Source organism: Botrytis porri, assembly GCF_014898465.1.
Source record: "Botrytis porri strain MUCL 3234 chromosome Unknown BPOR_012, whole genome shotgun sequence".
NCBI classification, from domain to species: Eukaryota; Fungi; Ascomycota; class Leotiomycetes; order Helotiales; family Sclerotiniaceae; genus Botrytis; species Botrytis porri.
Window position 1 is genome coordinate 799401 of NW_024066086.1, and position 19037 is coordinate 818437.

At 42.1% G+C, this 19037-nt stretch overlaps 6 protein-coding genes across 6 annotated transcripts; 3 read left to right on the forward strand and 3 right to left on the reverse strand.

Moving 5' to 3' along the window:
* Window positions 1–631: 631 nt before the first annotated feature.
* EAF01_008780 (uncharacterized protein) lies at window positions 632–1604 on the reverse strand. Its single transcript, XM_038917036.1, has 3 exons — window positions 1518–1604; window positions 1340–1438; window positions 632–1289 (listed from the first exon to the last, which is right to left on the reverse strand). Exons 1-3 carry the CDS (start codon window positions 1519–1521, stop codon window positions 943–945), a joined length of 450 nt encoding a protein of 149 aa, XP_038767430.1. The 5' UTR covers window positions 1522–1604; the 3' UTR covers window positions 632–942.
* Window positions 1605–4432: 2828 nt separating this feature from the next.
* On the forward strand, window positions 4433–6990 carry EAF01_008781 (uncharacterized protein). Its single transcript, XM_038917037.1, has 3 exons — window positions 4433–5026; window positions 5076–5438; window positions 5491–6990. Exons 1-3 carry the CDS (start codon window positions 4621–4623, stop codon window positions 6750–6752), a joined length of 2031 nt encoding a protein of 676 aa, XP_038767431.1. The 5' UTR covers window positions 4433–4620; the 3' UTR covers window positions 6753–6990.
* A 607-nt stretch (window positions 6991–7597) lies between these two features.
* On the reverse strand, window positions 7598–8074 carry EAF01_008782 (uncharacterized protein; the record flags this gene model as incomplete). The annotated part of the gene is made up of 2 exons (XM_038917038.1): window positions 7598–7929; window positions 7999–8074. 2 exons carry the CDS (start codon window positions 8072–8074, stop codon window positions 7598–7600), a joined length of 408 nt encoding a protein of 135 aa, XP_038767432.1.
* Window positions 8075–10012: 1938 nt separating this feature from the next.
* Window positions 10013–12229, reverse strand: EAF01_008783 (uncharacterized protein). Its single transcript, XM_038917039.1, has 3 exons — window positions 11803–12229; window positions 11454–11754; window positions 10013–11407 (listed from the first exon to the last, which is right to left on the reverse strand). The coding sequence occupies exons 1-3, from the start codon at window positions 12201–12203 to the stop codon at window positions 10124–10126; spliced, it is 1986 nt and encodes a 661-aa protein (XP_038767433.1). The 5' UTR covers window positions 12204–12229; the 3' UTR covers window positions 10013–10123.
* A 200-nt stretch (window positions 12230–12429) lies between these two features.
* EAF01_008784 (uncharacterized protein) lies at window positions 12430–15330 on the forward strand (the record flags this gene model as incomplete). The annotated part of the gene is made up of 6 exons (XM_038917040.1): window positions 12430–13221; window positions 13272–13424; window positions 13473–13587; window positions 13642–13733; window positions 13783–13968; window positions 14020–15330. The coding sequence occupies 6 exons, from the start codon at window positions 12430–12432 to the stop codon at window positions 15328–15330; spliced, it is 2649 nt and encodes an 882-aa protein (XP_038767434.1).
* A 1073-nt stretch (window positions 15331–16403) lies between these two features.
* Window positions 16404–18437, forward strand: EAF01_008785 (uncharacterized protein; the record flags this gene model as incomplete). The annotated part of the gene is made up of 5 exons (XM_038917041.1): window positions 16404–16409; window positions 16489–16566; window positions 16633–17458; window positions 17513–18372; window positions 18429–18437. The coding sequence occupies 5 exons, from the start codon at window positions 16404–16406 to the stop codon at window positions 18435–18437; spliced, it is 1779 nt and encodes a 592-aa protein (XP_038767435.1).
* Between the last annotated feature and the right edge of the window lie 600 nt (window positions 18438–19037).

The following is a 19037-nucleotide window of genomic DNA, read 5'->3' on the forward strand; positions in this document are numbered from 1 at the left end:
TACTAGCGGTCGTAACACAAAGTATTGTTCTGGAGATAATCAGACAGACAAATGCGTTACCTTGTTACTAGACAATCTCACCTCGCCGGCGCCAAGTTATATGAATCTAGACCCAATCCATCCATAAACACTCCGCTCATGATTAAGTCTGACATCTCACAATAGACTTTTTTGACTCTTGATTCTTACGCGATGTGAATTTAGATGTGACAGACAAATGGTTGGTAATTGTTGAATTCGACCTGATGTATTACATGACTTGAGTTTGTAGAATCAGATAACTAAGTTAAGATAACTATTAACTTATAGAAAACTTATTCATTAGATTTGGATTATTAACCTTATACACGTGCGAATATAATCTCATAGCGTACCTGTGGATCTTCTTAGCGGGTAACCTAAGCTTTATACCAGCATAAGCCATACCCGACCATTAAGCACCTGCCGCGGGAACTAGCGGTCTGTGGCTCGTTTATGGGGTCCATAACCTAACCTATACGTCATGGGCCTAGAACCCCTCGGTTTCTCGTTGGCCCTTGCGAAACTATTTTCATTGCCAAATACTGTGAAAAGATCAGAACTATACAGATATAAATATGAATTGTTGGAATCAATTCTGCACCGATATACAATGTCATTCTTTTCGAAAACTATCTCTGTTCCTCGTCGAATAAGGCGGACACGCCTGCGAGTCTTTTGCCATTTATCTTCTAACCGCTACTACCAGATTCCCAATAAATGAAAGCGTCTCAACAATGTATCAAAACATAATCATCCAATTTTGTGTAAAATGTCAGCGCCGTCTCATGCCCCGGTGCAATATTTTATCGCATCCGTTCTAAACAATAGTTCCACTAATGCCACCATGGGAATTCATACACCCATCAATAATTCTAACTGTTGAGTCACTGTTGAAAGGTCTACCGTGCCCTGCCTCAAATGTCAACCCCAACTCTGATTATATGATATAAACCTCGCCGAGTGCGTTAATTGATAGAGCTCGATCGTAGGTTTAGGGGGAGGTTCCACTGTGGTAAATGTCAAAGCCGGAACAAACACAGCGAAATCTTGAAATTGATTTGTCGCACGTTGAAGGGTGGCTCTTATTGAACGTGGGTTGTTGGAGATTTCATTGTGCACCGAGAAATGAGTCCCACCAGGAAGACTAGAATATTCAGGGATTGAAGGTGCTCTACCGGGAAGGCTGGAAGAAGCTGAGATTGAGTTTGCTCGAATCAAGGGTAGGCTTGTATTCCGTAGTCCCGACTCAAGATCGGGCTCTGGCATGTCTAGTCAATCAGCCGTTGTATTCTAGAACATTTGATGATTCGTCGCGTACCTGGTGTGGTTCGTGGTTTGCACATGATATAGAGAGAAAGAATCGCAAGGAGAACACTAGTCAGACCAAAGCATATAGCGATGGTATTGTCGATGGCAACTAGACAGACTTGTTAGATGTGGAGTAGACGTGAAGTTCCATTGCTAGTATATGGCAGGTTGAGAAGTTCTTTACTGACGCATGATGGCGATGATGGCAATGTGGCGCAAGAGAAAACGATAGCTCTATGAAATGATTGTGTTTACTTAGAGACAGCTAATGATATTGATTCTTTTGTACGTGTGCCCAATTTACAAGAAAAGAAAAGAAAAGAAAAGAAAAGCGGGCGGGAAGGAACTTATATAGAGATAATACTGTTCCAGCCTTCTTAAGTCGTAGCTCTGCCACAAATCATTGCTCACCACTTCGCACCGAAGAGACTTGACTGGGATTAAATTACTGCTTTCCGACCAACTGGAAAGATATAGCTCTTGATATTGGCATCACATTCGTGGGATGGCTTTAGACATGGTGGTTTTGAGCATACAGCCTTACTATTATCTCCACTCACCCGTTGCGGATGCAAAGGATACATCAAAAGACACAACGAGAGCTTTAATGCTGATTATTATTCTATCCAATTGTCAAAACTTTGAAAATCTGGACTGAATTCCAATGTTCGTAGGCGTGTAATCTATAATTCACAACGTTTAGGGCTAGTTTGAATGCATTTTGACAACGAATTCCTGATTTCTGTTTGAATATTAAATTACAGATTTAATATAAATGTTCATAAATTAATAGAATATTTTACAGGCTTTCTAAAACCTTAGATTCAATTCGTATTTCGATCTATATTTCCATTAATTTATATAGAAAAATAAAAAACGCAGATCGAAAATACTAATCAGAAAAAATAATTATCGTTTTCAGTTAGTTAAAAAATTCATAGATTTATAGTCTAAAACTTTAAACTATATAAGTCTAAAGCTTTAAACTCTTTTAAATTAAAATTTAGATTTTAATTAAATTAAAGCTATCTCTACATTCGCTTATTTAATTATTCAAATAGTAATAATAAGCTTAGAATATCTATATACTAAAAATTCGAATTTCTCCTATTTAAAAATATATATATATACTCTACTTTCTCTTATTTCTATAGAATTTATATCGAAATCGATATATAAATAAGAAGACGAAATATGAAAATCTATCTTTTTAAAAATAAAGAATAAAAAATTACTACCGCGAAATCCGCTATAATAAAAAAAAGCGAAAAGTTTAACGAATTCTAATCGAAATTAATATCTAAATTAGCTCTTACTATATTATTATTCAATCTCAAAATGATACTCGTGCGATTAGAAAGTATGTAACACTCCACCTAGACATGGGCTATTAATCAATCACGTTGTAGTTTACAACTTTATGTACTTTCTAACAGCATGAGTACATCGTACAGAGGTTGATAGGATAAGTCTTATAAGCCTCATTTTTACCTGTTTGACGTGTGAGGGCGCACAGACCCTCGTGAGGCACGTGACCGGTTAAAGTAGCCTCTTTAGCTAGTCCTCTTCCTATAAGTTGAAACCTTCGCTTCCAGCTTCCTTTTAGTTACGCATCAAAGACTATAATTTACTTCAACATCTTTTCTTCAGCTCCCCCGTCCCTCACATTACGAAATTCCCATGCTGCTGTAGTTCATTACCTTTTTCATTTTTTATGATTCGAAAGCTTTGAAGCCTTGAAAGTTTCTATTGGTTCTAACTAGACTTAGAATAGAATTTCTGATGAAAAAACTACACATTTTGATGAATTTAAATGATTCCGCTAGGATTAAATGAAAGTTACAATACTTTCACCACCTACGAGTAGAGTTCACCATATAGATTTTCAACCAGCGTGATGGTATGATTGGCTCAATTGATAAAAATGGGGAAAAGCTAGGTCACTTTTTGGTGTGTTTTACAATACTTACGCCGTCAACCTCCGTAGTGTTGTCAAAAAAGAAGGTGGGACTTGTTCTGTTGATCAGGCACATAAGTTGAACGCTCTACTTTCTGACCGGCCAGGAAATGGGGTATCCGACTTCTTACTCTGTACATGCGGACAGATGTCAGATCAACCATTATCCACCATCCGATATGAAACGAGTGAATGGATGACTAGCAGGCGTGATCTCACCCGAGTCCCGACGAACTACGAATGAAAGGAGAGATGGAACGGAAGTGGAAATTCTTGCAGTGGAAATGCGACAGACAAATCCATGCGTGTCATGTCGAATTGGTAGCTGCGTTGGGTTTCCCACATAGCCACACTACTTGGGAAGACGTCGGGAAGCTGGAGGCTTGAGTACGCTTTACTGTAGGCTGACCTCGTTTCAAGTCCTCTGGGCTCTGTGTACAATGTATATGCAATGTGGTGGATACTGTTTAATGGTTTACAATGCATATGCAATGTGGTACTTACCGTATAATGGTCAACGGAGGATGAATGTGAAATCTGTGTACGAAGTATGTGGCACATCCATCACACAAATGATTGAATGATATCCGACACGTGACCTGGGTCGCTTTGGGTGGGCCACCAGGGGCTTTCTCAAGCGATTTGTAATAATGTAAGCTAACTCTGTAGATGAAATTGACTCGCATTCATCTCCAACTTTCAATTTTCTCAACATCGGTTTTAGCTGGTCATCATTTGTAGAATTGATACACCATTTTTTACCTTGATATGTCGCCATTTCCTCCCCTCTGTGCATATCCATTCTGCATCATCTTTGTATATTTGAGATGTTTGTTGTTGGTTTTTCTATTTCCTCATTTCCTCATGTATTTTCAAGAAACCTGCTTTGTGCTCCCGTAGTTTGTTGAACTTTGGCCAATCAGAGCTCAGTAGCCCTGCCATCTACGAATCCTGTTCCAAGGTATTTTGGAACTTTGCCAACAGATCACCCCTAGGATGTGACCTCTGTCGCGCTACAATATTTACTGCAATTTTACCTGCAAAATGACATCGTCGACCCAAAACAGGGTCGCACCCCTGTGCAACCTCACAAATGTATAGATAGCACTACATGAGTAGGTCCATTGGACCCTGAATTCAATCTGTGGTACTCTCCTCTATATTTAATCGCCTATCTTTCGAGACTTAAACATTTGAAGAGGGCGTTGGCTTTGAGTGCATTCTGTGATTTCAGTTAATGAGTTTAAACCCACAAACTCGTGCTGCTACAACAACTTTACCAGATCTTCGTCGTATGGAGTAACAAACAGCAAATCGAAGAAAGCAACCTCAGAATGGCTCATCAAGACTCGCCACAGTCTTCGCCGTCGTCTTCGACAACTGAAAATCCGATTGTTGCAGTCGGTAGAAAAGTAAAGTCCGTTCTGACTACACACCAACGGCCTACCATTCGTATCTATCGCGACTCGTCGACTGCCGAATCACGAAATGTACCCTCAACAAGGGACTTTTCTGAGAAATCTACCTCCACTCCGTTATCTCATGGAACCCCTCAGCAAAATTGCGCAGGACTTTCAGAACAATCCGCGACTCAAGCGGCAAACCACCCTCTTCCATCGCAAGGGAATGCATTTACCAACCGCTTTCGATCGCTATTTGGTCGAGGGGAATACTCCAAAGAACCCGAATCTTATGAGCATGAATGTGACCCTGATATGGTAGATTTGCTAGATGTTGTGGGTATGTACAGCCATACCAGATTTTCAGCTACTAGACTGACTCTCTGCAGATCCTGAAATATCTACTCTCTCCACTCTTACCAATGTTCAAAATTCCCTCTTCGTGCCTCAAATGGGAGGTTTCGTTAATCGTCAGCCAACATATAAACTTTCAGAACGCCCGGGAGAAGTACGTACGATTGATAAGATCAAAGCAAAGTTGAAGAATCTACGTAGTCCAGAAAAACAAGTGGATGGTGATTCATGGAAACCGCCAAAATTAGAGTATGCCGTTTTGCCTGATGGAGAAAGGCTTGGTGGCTGGACGCCCGCCGAGGTGGATGAGCTAGATGATCTCGTTAGACATCAACTTCATTCCCGACGAGCGAAATTCAAGCGTTCAATGAAAGGATTTGGACAGTATGTTCGCAGGCGTGAGTTGACTTTTTACTATAGGTCCGCTTTTGACTAACTTTATTTATGTAGCTTTGGGACTATTCATCACAGTTTACGCAACCTTGATCACGTTATTCGGTGCGGCCTGGGTACTCTTTCTCATCGGCTGGATATCCCTCGGTTCTCGAAAAGCTTATATTGTCAACATTGTTGATAATGTACTCGTTGCTCTTTTCGCAATCATTGGTGATGGTCTAGCTCCTTTCCGTGCAGTTGATACCTACCACATGGCCTATATAGCACACTATCACCGCAAAACTTGGAAGCGTCGCGAAAAGCTCGGTCTCCCAGAGCTATGGGACCATAACGATCTCCCAGAACAACGCAAGGAAGATATTGCTCCACCTCCTAAAGTCGATATCGAGAGTCTATGCGCCCGTCGAATGCCCAACAGTTTCGCACGTAGAATTGCGCCACGCATACCGAAGAGGTACGCCGATAGAATGGTCGCTCGCAATCAAATAGAAGTACAACCAAACTACGAATATACCGTCCTCTCGCCAGAAGAGCAGAGTGTCCTCGAATACCACGAACGAAAATTCTCCAAAAGTCACACATTCTACAAGCCACACGAGACAGAGACCCATTACGCATTCCCTTTGAAGTTACTTTTTGCCGTCGTCTTATTACTCGATTTACATTCTTGTCTTCAAATCACCTTGGGTGCATGCACATGGGGAATTTCTTACAAAACTCGACCATTCGCCCTCACGACAGTCATTCTATGCTGTAGTATCACTTGCAACATCATGGGAGGAGTTCTAATATCCATGGGCGACAAGCGTACACGCAAACATGACGTAATTGAAAAAATGATGAAGCAAGAACTCACTTCTGAAGCTATCGAAACGATAAACACCCGAAGACTTAAAGAAGCAGAGGAAAGAGGAGAAGTAGATCCGGAAATTAGAAAGAGGAGAGATGAGGAAAAGGATAGAGAAGAAAATGAAGAGATCAAGAAGAGCTGGAAGAGTGTACCAAGTTTACCGAAGAAGTTGCTGGGTAAGGGCGAGGATCATAGACAACCGAGTTTGCCTGTGGAAGCGAGGAGCTCGAGTTCGAGTACGCATGTAGATTCGCCGAAAAGAGCAGGCTCAAGTTCTTTGAAGGATAACAAGTCGAGCAGAAGTGGTAGTACAGCGTTACAACCCGTGCAAGAAACTCCAACGGTAGCTCAGCCAACGTATCCACAGCCGGTAGTGAGAAGAGGAGAGGACGTGTTACCGCCTAAGAAAGGGGTGGGGCAAAAAGTTTTGGCGGGGTTCAGAAAGGCTGATTTGGATAGAAGCTAGTGGCATTCTTGATTTTACTTGATGAAGAGTGATCTGGGAGAATCACTGTGATGAGAATATGGGTTTGGAGAAAATATGGGATGTATGTTTATTCGGACACTATCGAAATTTTAGCGAGGAGTTTTTGGAAAGGTCTCACGAGCGAAGATATAATGTCTTTATTATACCAATATGGAATACAATATCATGAATATTATATGATGACGATTTCCAATAATTCTACTGCCAATATTCTACACAGGGTCATGATCATTGCTAGCTAATGGTATTGTGTCTAAAAAAAAGATTTTAACTTTGAAGCTACCTCTCTGATGATTCATCGATGGCAGTCCATTTAATAGCCCACGTGATTCACAAAGTAGGTTGATGCTTCACTTCGATTCATGGATTCAATGGAAGGATCTTCCAACGTTCTATATGATGATCCGATCACTTTTCAGAACAAGATATCACATCGTTGAAGAAACTCAAACGATTTCTGCATAGTAAGATGAGTGTGGCTTCACTTTAGGAAAGTATTGGGATATCTAAGAAATCGAGTCCAATCATTGTTGTTTCCCCACTCATTTCCTAGGAAGTTCATCGCTGTACCAATCTTACAACTGAGATACAAAGAAACAATTCTCAAACCGTGGCCATTGAATACGGGCAGAGCACATCTTGAATCGAAACAATCTTCCCATATCCGCAAGTGCAAGATCCCATCGATGACTTGCCGAGTTTCGATCGAAACCTCAAGTTTTATAACATTATAGTTCTCCATCTCACGGCTCTCCTTCCTCCCAATCCACTAATACCCCATTTCCAAAATCGACACAGATCCAGCAAACAGTCATCTAGATCAATCACACAGGAATCTTCGACGTAGGTGGAGGTTGAACCCAAACCACAGTTGCATCTCCACGTGCTAGAGGAATTTTCGAAGTTGGTGGTGGTGGAACCCAGACGATGGTGTCGTCTCCGCGCTTTTTCTGCTTTGATATAGATGTTGGGACGAGAATTTCGAGGGGTTCGTCGAGGTTTTTGCGACCGAGAGCTCGCTCGATGGTTTTGTCTGTAGCTGCGGCTGCATTGCTTTCGGTGATGGGTGAGATGTAGTGAGTTTTGGGCGAGGAGCTATGTTGGGCAAGGATTAGAGCTTTAGGTTCACTGTATTCGGTGATTTCGAAGTTTTCTTCTGTTATTTGTGAGTTATGTGCTGTTATCCAGGTGCTAAGAAATAGGATAGGAAAACCCCCTTACATACCTTGTGAAACTACTGGAGCTGAAAATCCAACGACAGTGAGGGAAGAGAGAATGACGAGGAATTTTTGGAGATGCATATTTGAGATCGAATTAGAAACTTTGACAACGTTAATGATAATGATAAAGGGATCCCAATCTTTATAAGAAGAAATATCTCTCTTTTAATACAAGAATCCATTTCGTACGACCAACTAAGATCCTCGAATCGGAGTATTCAATATTCCTGATTGTCACAATGTCGAAGCGATCATCCCATCGTGGAACACTCATGAAGGATACAAAATCAAGATTTCTTTCGGATAGATGCATAAGATGAAGCTCAGTGTTCGATTTGAAGTTCTCTTGATTGTGCAGGATATACCATTTTGCAGAATCAGGATCCTGAGACTCTGAATATCGCTATGCTTACTTCTCTATAATTCAAATTCAGATGTTATCGACAACCCTGGTTTACATCATAAATGTATATTACTCGACGATGATTGTGCATTGAAGTTACATCGCACCATTGTCAGACGCAGCGAGGATACGAGTGCTGTGCAACTCAGAATGTGCGTTGAATGACTGGTAACCAATGTTTTCTTTGTAAGTCCCATGATAGAAGCAAGATGAAACCTTTGCAAAGAGATCCAAGTGAATTTTTCGTTATGTCGCGGCTCAATTTACATCGTGAGAGATATTCTCAAGCTTAAGTGACATCTAATTTACTTGACGAAAAGACGCATGGACTGTAGTATTCTGACTTCTGCAAATACCCGAGAGTGTCAACTCATCCGGGGAAGTGAACTTGCATTTCCCAATGAACTTGTCACAGCATGATGAATGGCTCGGAACGCTTTGCCGTTTAAGTGTTATGATCCTCGTGGCAGAATTGGACATGTTTGTTTTAGACGATGTGACTATGGCCAGATGCGAAGAGTACAAATGGCCTGGGGATCTTGTAATGTTTTTGTATGGCGCAAAGAATCTTAGTTGCCACCGATGAGGACGAAAACTGTTATCATACCATAGAAATATTACGTACTAGTAGCTGATCAGTTCATTGAGACAATGACTGGACTTGTTCACGATCTTGAATATAAACAACCAAAATATCGCACTGGAGAGATGAAGAAAGATCTTTAATATGAAAGATTAAAATACCAAAGAGCTTAATCCAACCAAAATGTATTTGTCGCCCAAGTCCATCCGATTCTCTCATGCGAACTTTTCGTTCTGACTCTCCTCCAACGTCTGTTCCGCTCTTCTGCCCGCGCTCATATACACAACATTTTTGTTCCTCAAGCAGAAGCCACGAGGACCTCCATAAACTAGATCGTACACCGAGATCAGTTCCGGTATCTGTTATCAGTGTTACACTTCACATGCAAGATTTAAAATATCAGTTATGCGTCGATAGACGTGATCAGAAACCCTATACAAGAGTTCGAGTTGGGATTGTATGTTTTCAGTAGAAATTTGCACCGCGGACGACAACGAAATTTGGACTTTCCATCTAATAAAAACAATTTAACCTGATATTCTGGCGAGTAATCTTTTCTCGATCTCACTGAAGTCTTGAAACTTCGCTTGAACTGGTGTAGAGAAATAGTGAAAAGGTAAAATCAAGTCATCATACCGTAACAAAGTAACATGCGGATAGCAAGCGTGCATATGAGAGGGGCTCTTCAATTTTGGTACGACAGCATGAGAACTTACTTGTAGATCCGGATATCCGCATCAAGAAACTGTTAAGTCGATCACACGAATGCTTGATTATTACAACCAATAAAAAACGGACTTTGGCTTAAACTCTTAAGCTTTCTTTCTGTATTGTAAAGTGGAGAAACGAGAGAAGACTCCAAATCTTTCCAAGGTTTGAGTAAGGGGTAGTGTATATAGATTTTGCTCCCATGAATTGGAAGATGAGACAACTACTGGGCGGAGAAGGGGGACGGGGGCAGAAAAGTAAGGCAAAGAAGGTTGAAATGGGGCTGATAATGGTTTTCTTATGATTAACCTAGAGGTGCAGAAAATTGATAGTCTGTCGTGGACATTAAGTCCCTAAAGACTTGCTAATATTGCCATAATATCCATAAAGTAGAGACCATACTTCATTCTAAACTCACTTCTAAAAATATCAATGATCATCTACCTACACCCAGATTATCCAAATCTAACAATACGTCTGATAGTAACTCTTTGAACTCATCCGCCTCCTGTTTATCTCCCATCTTTCCTACAATGACCTCTAATTCCTCTACCATTTTTCTTTGAGCTCCTTGATCATTCGCGTAACGCTTTCGCATGCCATCTCCTGCTTTTGATAGCAATGCTGTGGATAGTTGTAGCATCGCAATATGTAGCTCTATGACCACCGAAAACGATGATGATGCAGGTAGTTTTATAGCAGATGTGTTTGAGATCAGAGTCAACCATTCCTGTTTGATATATGATGTTGACTCTTCATCTATGACAGCGAGTAGAATGCGTACGATCTGAAGACCTCTTGCTGCTTCTGCGATTATGGAAGATTGGGGATTGGTGGGTAGTGTGGTATCGGCAATATGGCTAAGAATACTGAGGAGATCTTCGGAAACTACTTGCCATCCATCATGATTCAGGAAAGCTTCCACGCCATCCTCATTGGTCATAATCCCTTCAAGTGCTAGTAATATAGGGTATCTGAAGTCAGGCTCATCCTCATTACTCATTTTGTATAGCTCAATGAACATATCCATCATACCAGCACTTTCTTTGCGTAGATTCTCATTCTCATCCTCACAGATCCATATGGCTAATGCTCTGATACTCGCTAGAATCAGGGGGTCCGCAGTAACCTTGTCTTGAATAGAATCCCAGGTTAAAGTGAGTCTTGTTCCTTCAGATGTGGCAGCGGTTCCAACTCGTGCAGAAGGATGTAATCCGGAAGTACCGGCAATAGATGCGTCCCATCTATCTCGCAGGTATTCAATTGCCAAGGACATAGTCTCGGCAATACCCTTTCGCAACTTTAACATTAAATCTGGGGGCATGGTGAAGGATTTGGAATTTTCCTCATCGAGACTTCGAACAAGATATCCTATGAAATTTGAGAGAACATCAAATGCAGCTGCAAGTCGTTGCGAGATATTTGAATAATCACTATTATTCAATTTCGCTAAGAGTGACGGAAAGGATGATCGCAAGTCAATCAATAAAAGGTTTACAAATAAATAAGAAAACGGCTTGCTATTGCTTTCATTCTTGTTCGAGATATGCAGATTATCATCGTTGAACAACAATGAAGGACATGTCACAGGGTATGCTTGTAGCAATGCCGCTGCCGCCTGGGTATATGCAACTCTACCAGCAAGTGTGGGTTTCCTGTTTACTAACTCGCGAAGCAAGACAATTACAGACTTAAGCCACTTTGGATTAAGTGGAAGCGCCTAAAACATGTTAGACTCGGTACTGAGTAGGGGAAGTCTGATTTACCTCGGAAGTTAATTTGGGTATAAAGCTTGAAATAAAAGATAAAAATGTAACAGCATCAGTTCCTTTGAATACTACAAGGAGATTTGGAATCACTCGATTGATACTTTCATGGACAGCTTGTACTTCGATCGTAGAACCATTTGCCCACGTGTAGTTTAAAATGTCGAGAACAAGAGGGTATTGTGGCGCTATCTCTGTCAATGAGGAGAGATCCTCAATCTTCAAAAGTTCTAAAGATCCTTCTACCTGACTGACTATAGTTAACAGCGTTTGGAGAATAAGCTGTGCAGTTTCTGGGGAACTAGGTGGCCTTAGCACGTGATTCACATCCGAATAGTTGGAGTGTTACCTTTGAACTAGTGCTTTGACCAGCGGTCCTGTTCTTCCAGTGAGCTGTGGTCCCCTTCGAACATCTTCTGGCAATAGTATAGAGAATGTATGTAGCACAGCTACTGCGAGATCTACCATATCTTTTGCTTGGGCCTTGTCAATTTTTCCACCAAACTGAGCTCGCAATAGTCGATCCAAAAACTTTGAGGATATGGATTCCCAAAGTATCTGTAGGCGTTCTGTGTTTTTGACGAGCTGTTGTTCGTTGTCAAGGACGGATTTAAGGAGAGCAAGTCCCACGAACCTAGAAGTGTCGTCTTTCGCCTTTAGGAGATCCTTCATTTTTTCAAAAGTTGCGCCAGGGCTACTGAGACCCGTTGGCTCAGGATTTGAGCTATCACCGACCTTTAGTTCCGACATGCTTGATTCAGAGTATATCTAAAATCTCTCATTAATCCACGTCGGAATTAGATAAAATTTTGATTTTGGAAGAGTGATGGAATTAGGATTAATAGCTTTCGGTCGGAATTCGGTAGAATATTGATCCGAAGGATTCTAGAGCACTCGAGACTCTTAAGTCAACGACAAAGCTATTCCAACTTACGATTGTCGCGGAAGATGCAGATATTTCTATCGAATGTATAAGATGGCCAGTTCATCCGCGGGTTATTTCGCAACTCGGCGACACCCCGATTCGTCGTCGAGTCGCAGTCCACCAAATCATCCCTCAGCCGAAGATGACAGCGATAACGATGATCCCCGAGCTGTACTTGCAGACGATCCACTTGACGATGACAGCCCAAACCACTTCTCATTTAAGCGCAAACAGAAACAACCTGCGACTTCGAAATTTCTATCTGCATTTACCAAACCAACCACTGGATCCCAGTCGCGGCATGATGCACCATCACCGGGAGGAAGCACACCAAGCCCAGGGAATGGTCGAGTGCACCCAATAGCAAATAATTCACAACATGATCCTACGCCTAAAGATGGAGGGCCATTGGACTGGTATGTTGAGGGGCCAGGCCGACGCGTTGGATATGAGGATATGACAGCTATTGATTGGATCTTTGAATATACGAAAGAAAGACAAAGGCTACGGACGTTATACTCGAATGCAACAGGATTGGTTGGATATGTACAACAGCTTTTGGATTCAAGTCAGATATGGATAGTTCTTGTTCTGACAGGGCTGGCAGCGGGCGCATTTGCAGCAGGAATTGATATTGTCACGGATTTTCTGGCAGATTTAAAGACGGGCTATTGTCGAGCTGGAGAAGACGGAGGTCACTTTTACCTCAACAAATTCTTCTGCTGCTACGGATATGACAGTGTTGCCAAGTGCCGCGATTGGGTACCGTGGAGTGTTGCGTCTAACATTGGTTCGGCGGGTGGGAAATGGTTTATAGAATATTTCTTTTTTATATTATTTTCGGTAGGTCGGGCCCATCGATTGTACCTGGTGCATTTACTGACGTGGACTAGCTGTCTTTTGCTTTTATTTCAAGTGTTTTGGTTCAAGAATATGCTCTATATGCGAAGCATAGTGGTATTCCTGAGATCAAAACTATATTAGGTGGCTTTGTGATTCGGCGTTTTATGGGGATTTGGACATTGGTTATCAAGTCCCTTGGACTGGTGAGTCTCGTCAAATATATAGCTCCATTTAGATACTGATACAAGTAGTGCCTATCGGTTGCATCTGGAATGTGGCTTGGCAAAGAAGGCCCGCTTGTACATGTAGCATGTTGCTGTGCAAACGTGTTTATGAAATTATTTGTTAACATCAATGGTAACGAAGGTACGTCCAATTTCTGAAGCTTGAAACCCGATCTTCGACTGATTTGAATTTCAGCTCGAAAACGTGAGGTACTTTCAGCGGCCGCAGCTGCTGGTATATCTGTTGCCTTTGGGTCTCCCATTGGTGGGGTGCTCTTCAGTCTAGAGGTAGGTACTCGATGAGTTATCACCATGTCTATGGACTAATCAAACTCAGCAACTCTCATACTACTTTCCCGACAAAACTATGTGGCAAAGTTTTGTATGTGCCATGACAGCTGCAGTAACCTTACAAGCATTGGACCCATTTAGAAGTGGAAAGCTTGTTCTATATCAAGTTACTTACAGTACTGGTTGGCATGGGTTTGAAATGATACCCTATGCTTTTCTGGGTATTCTAGGGGTAAGAGTCCTTTAGCAAAAATCTTTACTCCTATAGTCTAACATCAGTCAGGGAATTTATGGCGGACTTTTTATCAAAGTCAATACAAGCATCTTTCAATGGAAGAAAACTGCTACTTGGCTTCCTGGACCGATAACACAGGTTATGATTGTAGCCACTTTAACTGCTTTAGTCAACTACCCAAACCTTTACATGCGAACTCAATCATCTGAGCTAGTTTTCTCCTTATTTGCCGAGTGTTCGAAGCTTACCGATGACCAGTTCGGATTATGCAAAACTGGTGCTGCTACTATTGGAACAATATTTTTATTGCTATTTGCAGCTGTTCTGGGCTTCTTCTTAGCATCCATGACATTCGGACTTCAAGTCCCAGCAGGAATCATTTTACCTTCAATGGCAGTAGGAGCGCTTTTCGGTCGTGCCGTCGGCATTCTTGTCGAGATATGGGTTCACAATTTCCCCAAATTCTTTGCATTCGCCACCTGCGAGCCAGATGTTCCATGTGTTACCCCCGGTACATACGCGATTATAGGAGCTGCTGCTGCATTAGGCGGTGTAACTAGAATGACAGTTTCAATCGTCGTTATTATGTTCGAGCTAACCGGAGCTCTAACATACGTTTTACCAATTATGATTGCTGTCATGATCAGTAAATGGGTTGGTGATGCTTTCGGGAAGCGTGGAATATATGAAAGTTGGATTCATTTGAATGAATACCCATTCTTGGATAATAGTGATGAAATTCCCATCCCTGATATATCGGTTCGGCAAATCATGACTCGAATTGAAGACCTCGTCGTGCTTACCGCTACCGGTCATACTATTGAATCTTTGACTAATGTTTTGGCAAGTCATCCATATCGCGGCTTTCCCGTGATCTCGGATCCCAGAGAAGCTATATTATTAGGATACATATCGCGCGCGGAACTTCAATACAATCTCAAAATATCCACACAAGCTCCTCGATCGCTTCGACCTGAGACGGAAGCATTCTTTTCACATCAACCATTTGCGGATCCACAAACGACACTCGATCTTCGACCATGGATGGATCAAACACCTATCACTTTACCTTCACGATCAAACCTTCTCCTCACGGCAAACTATTTTCAGAAACTAGGTGTTCGATATGTCCTTTATTGCGATCGAGGTGTATTGCAGGGATTTTTGACGAAGAAAGACGTTTGGTACGTATTGAATGGTGCAGAAGAAACTAGAAGAACGAACGGACAGGACGATATGGGTATGGAGACAGGACTTGCAAGAGAAGCAAGAACAGGGGAACATCGAGGGTTATTGAATGGTGATGAAGATGATCTGGTGCCGTTAACACCTTCTCATGACCATGCACCAATGTTATAATGAACGATACTTAGATTAATTGAAATGTTACAATTTTTACGACTATGTACTGTGGCTGTTGAGTGTAGTCTGCCGTTGGTCAAATTCGCAAATGGGCCTTATCACATTCTGATACGACAGGCTTTCCGCAGGGTCAATATTGGGCTGTGCTGCATTGTTACACTGCTTAATGGAGGGGTAGCTTCCACACAATTTGTGGTGTCGTAAGTATACAACATTAACTTCACCAGGCACGTTTTGAAGAATGACATGAGCAGATTCGTACGACTCTGTCTCATGGAGTTGTATTGAAGAAGACAGCGAGGCAGATAATTATTATTTGATTAGGTCAATATATTAAACAGGAGTCTTTCGCAATAGTCGGCATAGAAACGAAGCCTAAACATTTAATAAACTCCACTATTAGCTCGGCATCTACGCTAGTGCAGTATATTGACCCCTCTTAACCCCTGGACCAAATCTCTGTTGCCGTGATCATCCGACCGTCGGTGTACGAAGCTCAAATGTTTATTTACATTTTTACATTTATATCTTTTGCATACGATTAGAGGCAACAAATACGGTGGCTCGTATCATAACCTACAGATATGTCTATCTACATACTTGTATTGCATCACGTATGCAATAGTGAGTTCTACACCAGTGCAAGGTACGCATGTAGCATAGCCTCTTTCGACCAAGCATGTGGCAAGCATGCTCAAAGCAAGGTAAGCAAGACAAAGGCAACCAAGAGTTCATCCCTCTTCCTTGGATAAACAACACAATTTGACGAAAACAGATGTGAATGGTCCGTTTTAATTCACTGTGGTCTTTCGTAGATAGTTAGAGCGTGTTACAGGGCTGTGAATCCCTGCGTTCGTCATCAACAGGTATTTCATTATATCATCACCCCACCATCATATTAACCTTAAGCTACGCCCGCCACGGTTTACTTTCTCCCCATCACTCACATATCCACGACAACCTTTAACTAGACCTTTCATTGTCTACATAAACTACTTGAGAATCCTTTTGTTTACGAAGATCCTTCAAAACCAAACTACACAAGACTATTAAAATCTTACTTCGAAAGAATGGGGGTAAGCTTTTAAAGTCTTTATATACACATAAATCAAGATGTACGGAAGACCAAATACTAATGCGTATCCGGGGGAACAGCTAGCTTCTAAGATGGCAGCTGCACAGCAGGCACAAGGAGGAGCTCCTCCAGCTCTTCAACCTGGTCAACCACCATATGTATGTTTACTCCTTGCAAACCCTCAACGTCTGTTTGAAAATGAATGTTTGCTGATTATAATATAGCCAACTGGCGGTCAACCACAGTATGGTCAAGGTCAGCAAGGTCAGATTTCTTCACCTGTGCACCCATCCCCATCCCCCAATCCGCAATATCCATCGTATGGTCAACCGTCCCCGTCCCCTTATGGGCAGCCTCCGCCATCTCCGTATGGCGGGCAGCCCTCACCTTACGGGCAACCTCCATCGTCCCCTTATGGGCAACCTCCAGCGTCTCCTTATGGGCAACCTCCAACGTCGCCCCATCCTCAGTCATATGGACATCCTCCACCTCCACCTCCAACACAGCAACATCAACAGTACAATCAGTATAACCCGTCATATGGGCAACCCCCACCTCCCCAACAATACCAACAATATGGCCAATATGGCCAATATGGGCATTCACAACCTCCTCCGCAGCAATATCAGCAGCCATATCAACCATATCCATCGAACCCACGAGACCAGCCCCCTACACCAACGCAATCATTTCCTCCTCCTTCGCAATATAGACAAAATACTGGAAACCAACTAACACAATCTCAAATAGGTCAGCAATATCAAGCCTACCCTGGTGGTCCACCACAAGGAGGAGCTCCACCTCGCGCCGGACCTTTGGGTTACGTTCCAGGTGGAAGCTCTATTCCACCACAAGCGGTTAAGCAATCTCTTGAGGACACTATCCGAGAGAAGAACTTGGGTAACTTCTTCAGAAACCCTCAAATTCTTGATCAAATTTGCGCCATTGCTCCACAAAAAATTGATCAACTGTGCCAAACCTGGAACGTACCAAAGGAGCTGGGTGCTGATATTGTAAAGCTTGCTTTATTCGACATTATTCTCTTCGTTGGTATGTTCGCAAACTTTTTTGAGCGTCGTACAATAAATTACTGACTCCGTAAAGATGACAGTGGTTCTATGATTTTCCAGGAGAATGGTTCCCGTATTGATGACATGAAGCTCGTATTAGGAAGGGCCGCATACGCCGGATCTCTATTCGATGCCGATGGAATCGAGGTTCGCTTCATCAACAGTGATGTACAAGGAAACCACATTCGATCTGAGCCAGAAGTTGAGGAACTTGTCAAGCGCGTCCAATTCAAGGGTTTGACTCCATTAGGTGCACAACTTAGAAACAAGGTGGTAGAGCCATTGATCATGAGCAAGGTCAGATCCAACTCACTTCAAAAGCCAGTTTTGGTTATCGTTATTACCGATGGTCAACCAGATAACCAAGACGATGTTTTCCAACTTGTGAAGAACTCCTCAGCCGAGCTCGCACGTACTCCATACGGAAAACAAGCCATTTCTTATCAATTCGCCCAAGTCGGAAATGACAAGCAGGCTACTGAATTCTTGAAGAAACTCGATGACGATAGAACCATCGGAGATTTGATTGATTGTACATCCAACTTCGAAGCCGAACAGGATGAAATGGCCCGAACCAACCCAGGAACAGATTTGACCCCTGATTTGTGGTTATTGAAGCTTTTGGTCGGTGCCATTGATTCCTCCTACGATACCAAGGATGAACAAGGAAGCCGTCCTCCACCACCTGGCGGTCAATATGGACAACCACAACAGGGTTATGCCCCTCCTCCAGGCCCTCCTCAAGGCTATGGACAACAACCTGGTGGATATCCTCCACAACAACAAGGCCAATACCCTCCTCAACAACAAGGACAATATGGTGCTCCTCCTCCAGGTGGTGCTTATCCTGGTCAACAACAATACAGACCAGGTGGAGGCCCACCAGTTCCTCCTGTAAGTAGATTGATTCCATTAGCCTTCAAGACAAAGATGTATTAACAGAAATCTAGCGTTACTAATTGCGCGTTCATAATTGTGAGAATCTATTTCTTAGGGGGAAAGCACGAAGGGCAATTTGAGTGGATAACATCACAATATTCGTTTGGTGATAGGTGACAGGAACGAGATTATGACTCTGGAATTTCCAAATTTCAATTTTTTTTTCAAATGATACGTTGGCTTTTTCGAATTAGCAAGTTTACTATTTATCTATCTAATTTTCCTGAAGCTTTTTGACTGTGATTTGTGTACATTGAATGAAATCCTAGTAAAGTTGCGAATGAAGAGTAGGTACCACTGAGTTATTCTTAGTGCATTTTCTTAGACACCTTGAGTACTAGATAGGTATCTACAAGGTAACTTGACCATTTTGGAAATGTTTTGTAGGTATACCCCCGGTGAACTTGAGATTCAGCGTACAGGAGTTCAGCTCACCGGGAGCACATTTATTGCAAGCGTAGAAGTAAAAAGAACAGCTAATCTTGAGCCCATTATATTGCTGGTGCCTTCATATGCTAAATTAATTAAAGGACTATTTCAATTTCATGATTTGTTGTAACCCCAGATTTTCAATTCTAATCGATTGAACTGCTGTCATTCCGTCAGTACTTGGTTCAATT

Excerpts from the sequence above, each read along its gene's own strand:
- EAF01_008780 (XM_038917036.1), bottom strand. Across the intron at positions 1,290-1,339 it reads CAAACCACGAACCACACCAG|ACATGCCAGAGCCCGATCTT; the intron begins GTACGCGACGAA and ends CTGATTGACTAG.
- EAF01_008783 (XM_038917039.1), bottom strand. The coding sequence starts at position 12,203 with ATGTCGGAACTAAAGGTCGGTGATAGCTCAAATCCTGAGCCAACGGGT. Across the intron at positions 11,755-11,802 it reads GTCAAAGCACTAGTTCAAAG|TTCCCCAGAAACTGCACAGC; the intron begins GTAACACTCCAA and ends AAGGCCACCTAG. Across the intron at positions 11,408-11,453 it reads TACCCAAATTAACTTCCGAG|GCGCTTCCACTTAATCCAAA; the intron begins GTAAATCAGACT and ends AACATGTTTTAG.
- EAF01_008781 (XM_038917037.1), top strand. The coding sequence starts at position 4,621 with ATGGCTCATCAAGACTCGCCACAGTCTTCGCCGTCGTCTTCGACAACT. Across the intron at positions 5,027-5,075 it reads AGATTTGCTAGATGTTGTGG|ATCCTGAAATATCTACTCTC; the intron begins GTATGTACAGCC and ends GACTCTCTGCAG. Across the intron at positions 5,439-5,490 it reads TGGACAGTATGTTCGCAGGC|CTTTGGGACTATTCATCACA; the intron begins GTGAGTTGACTT and ends TTATTTATGTAG.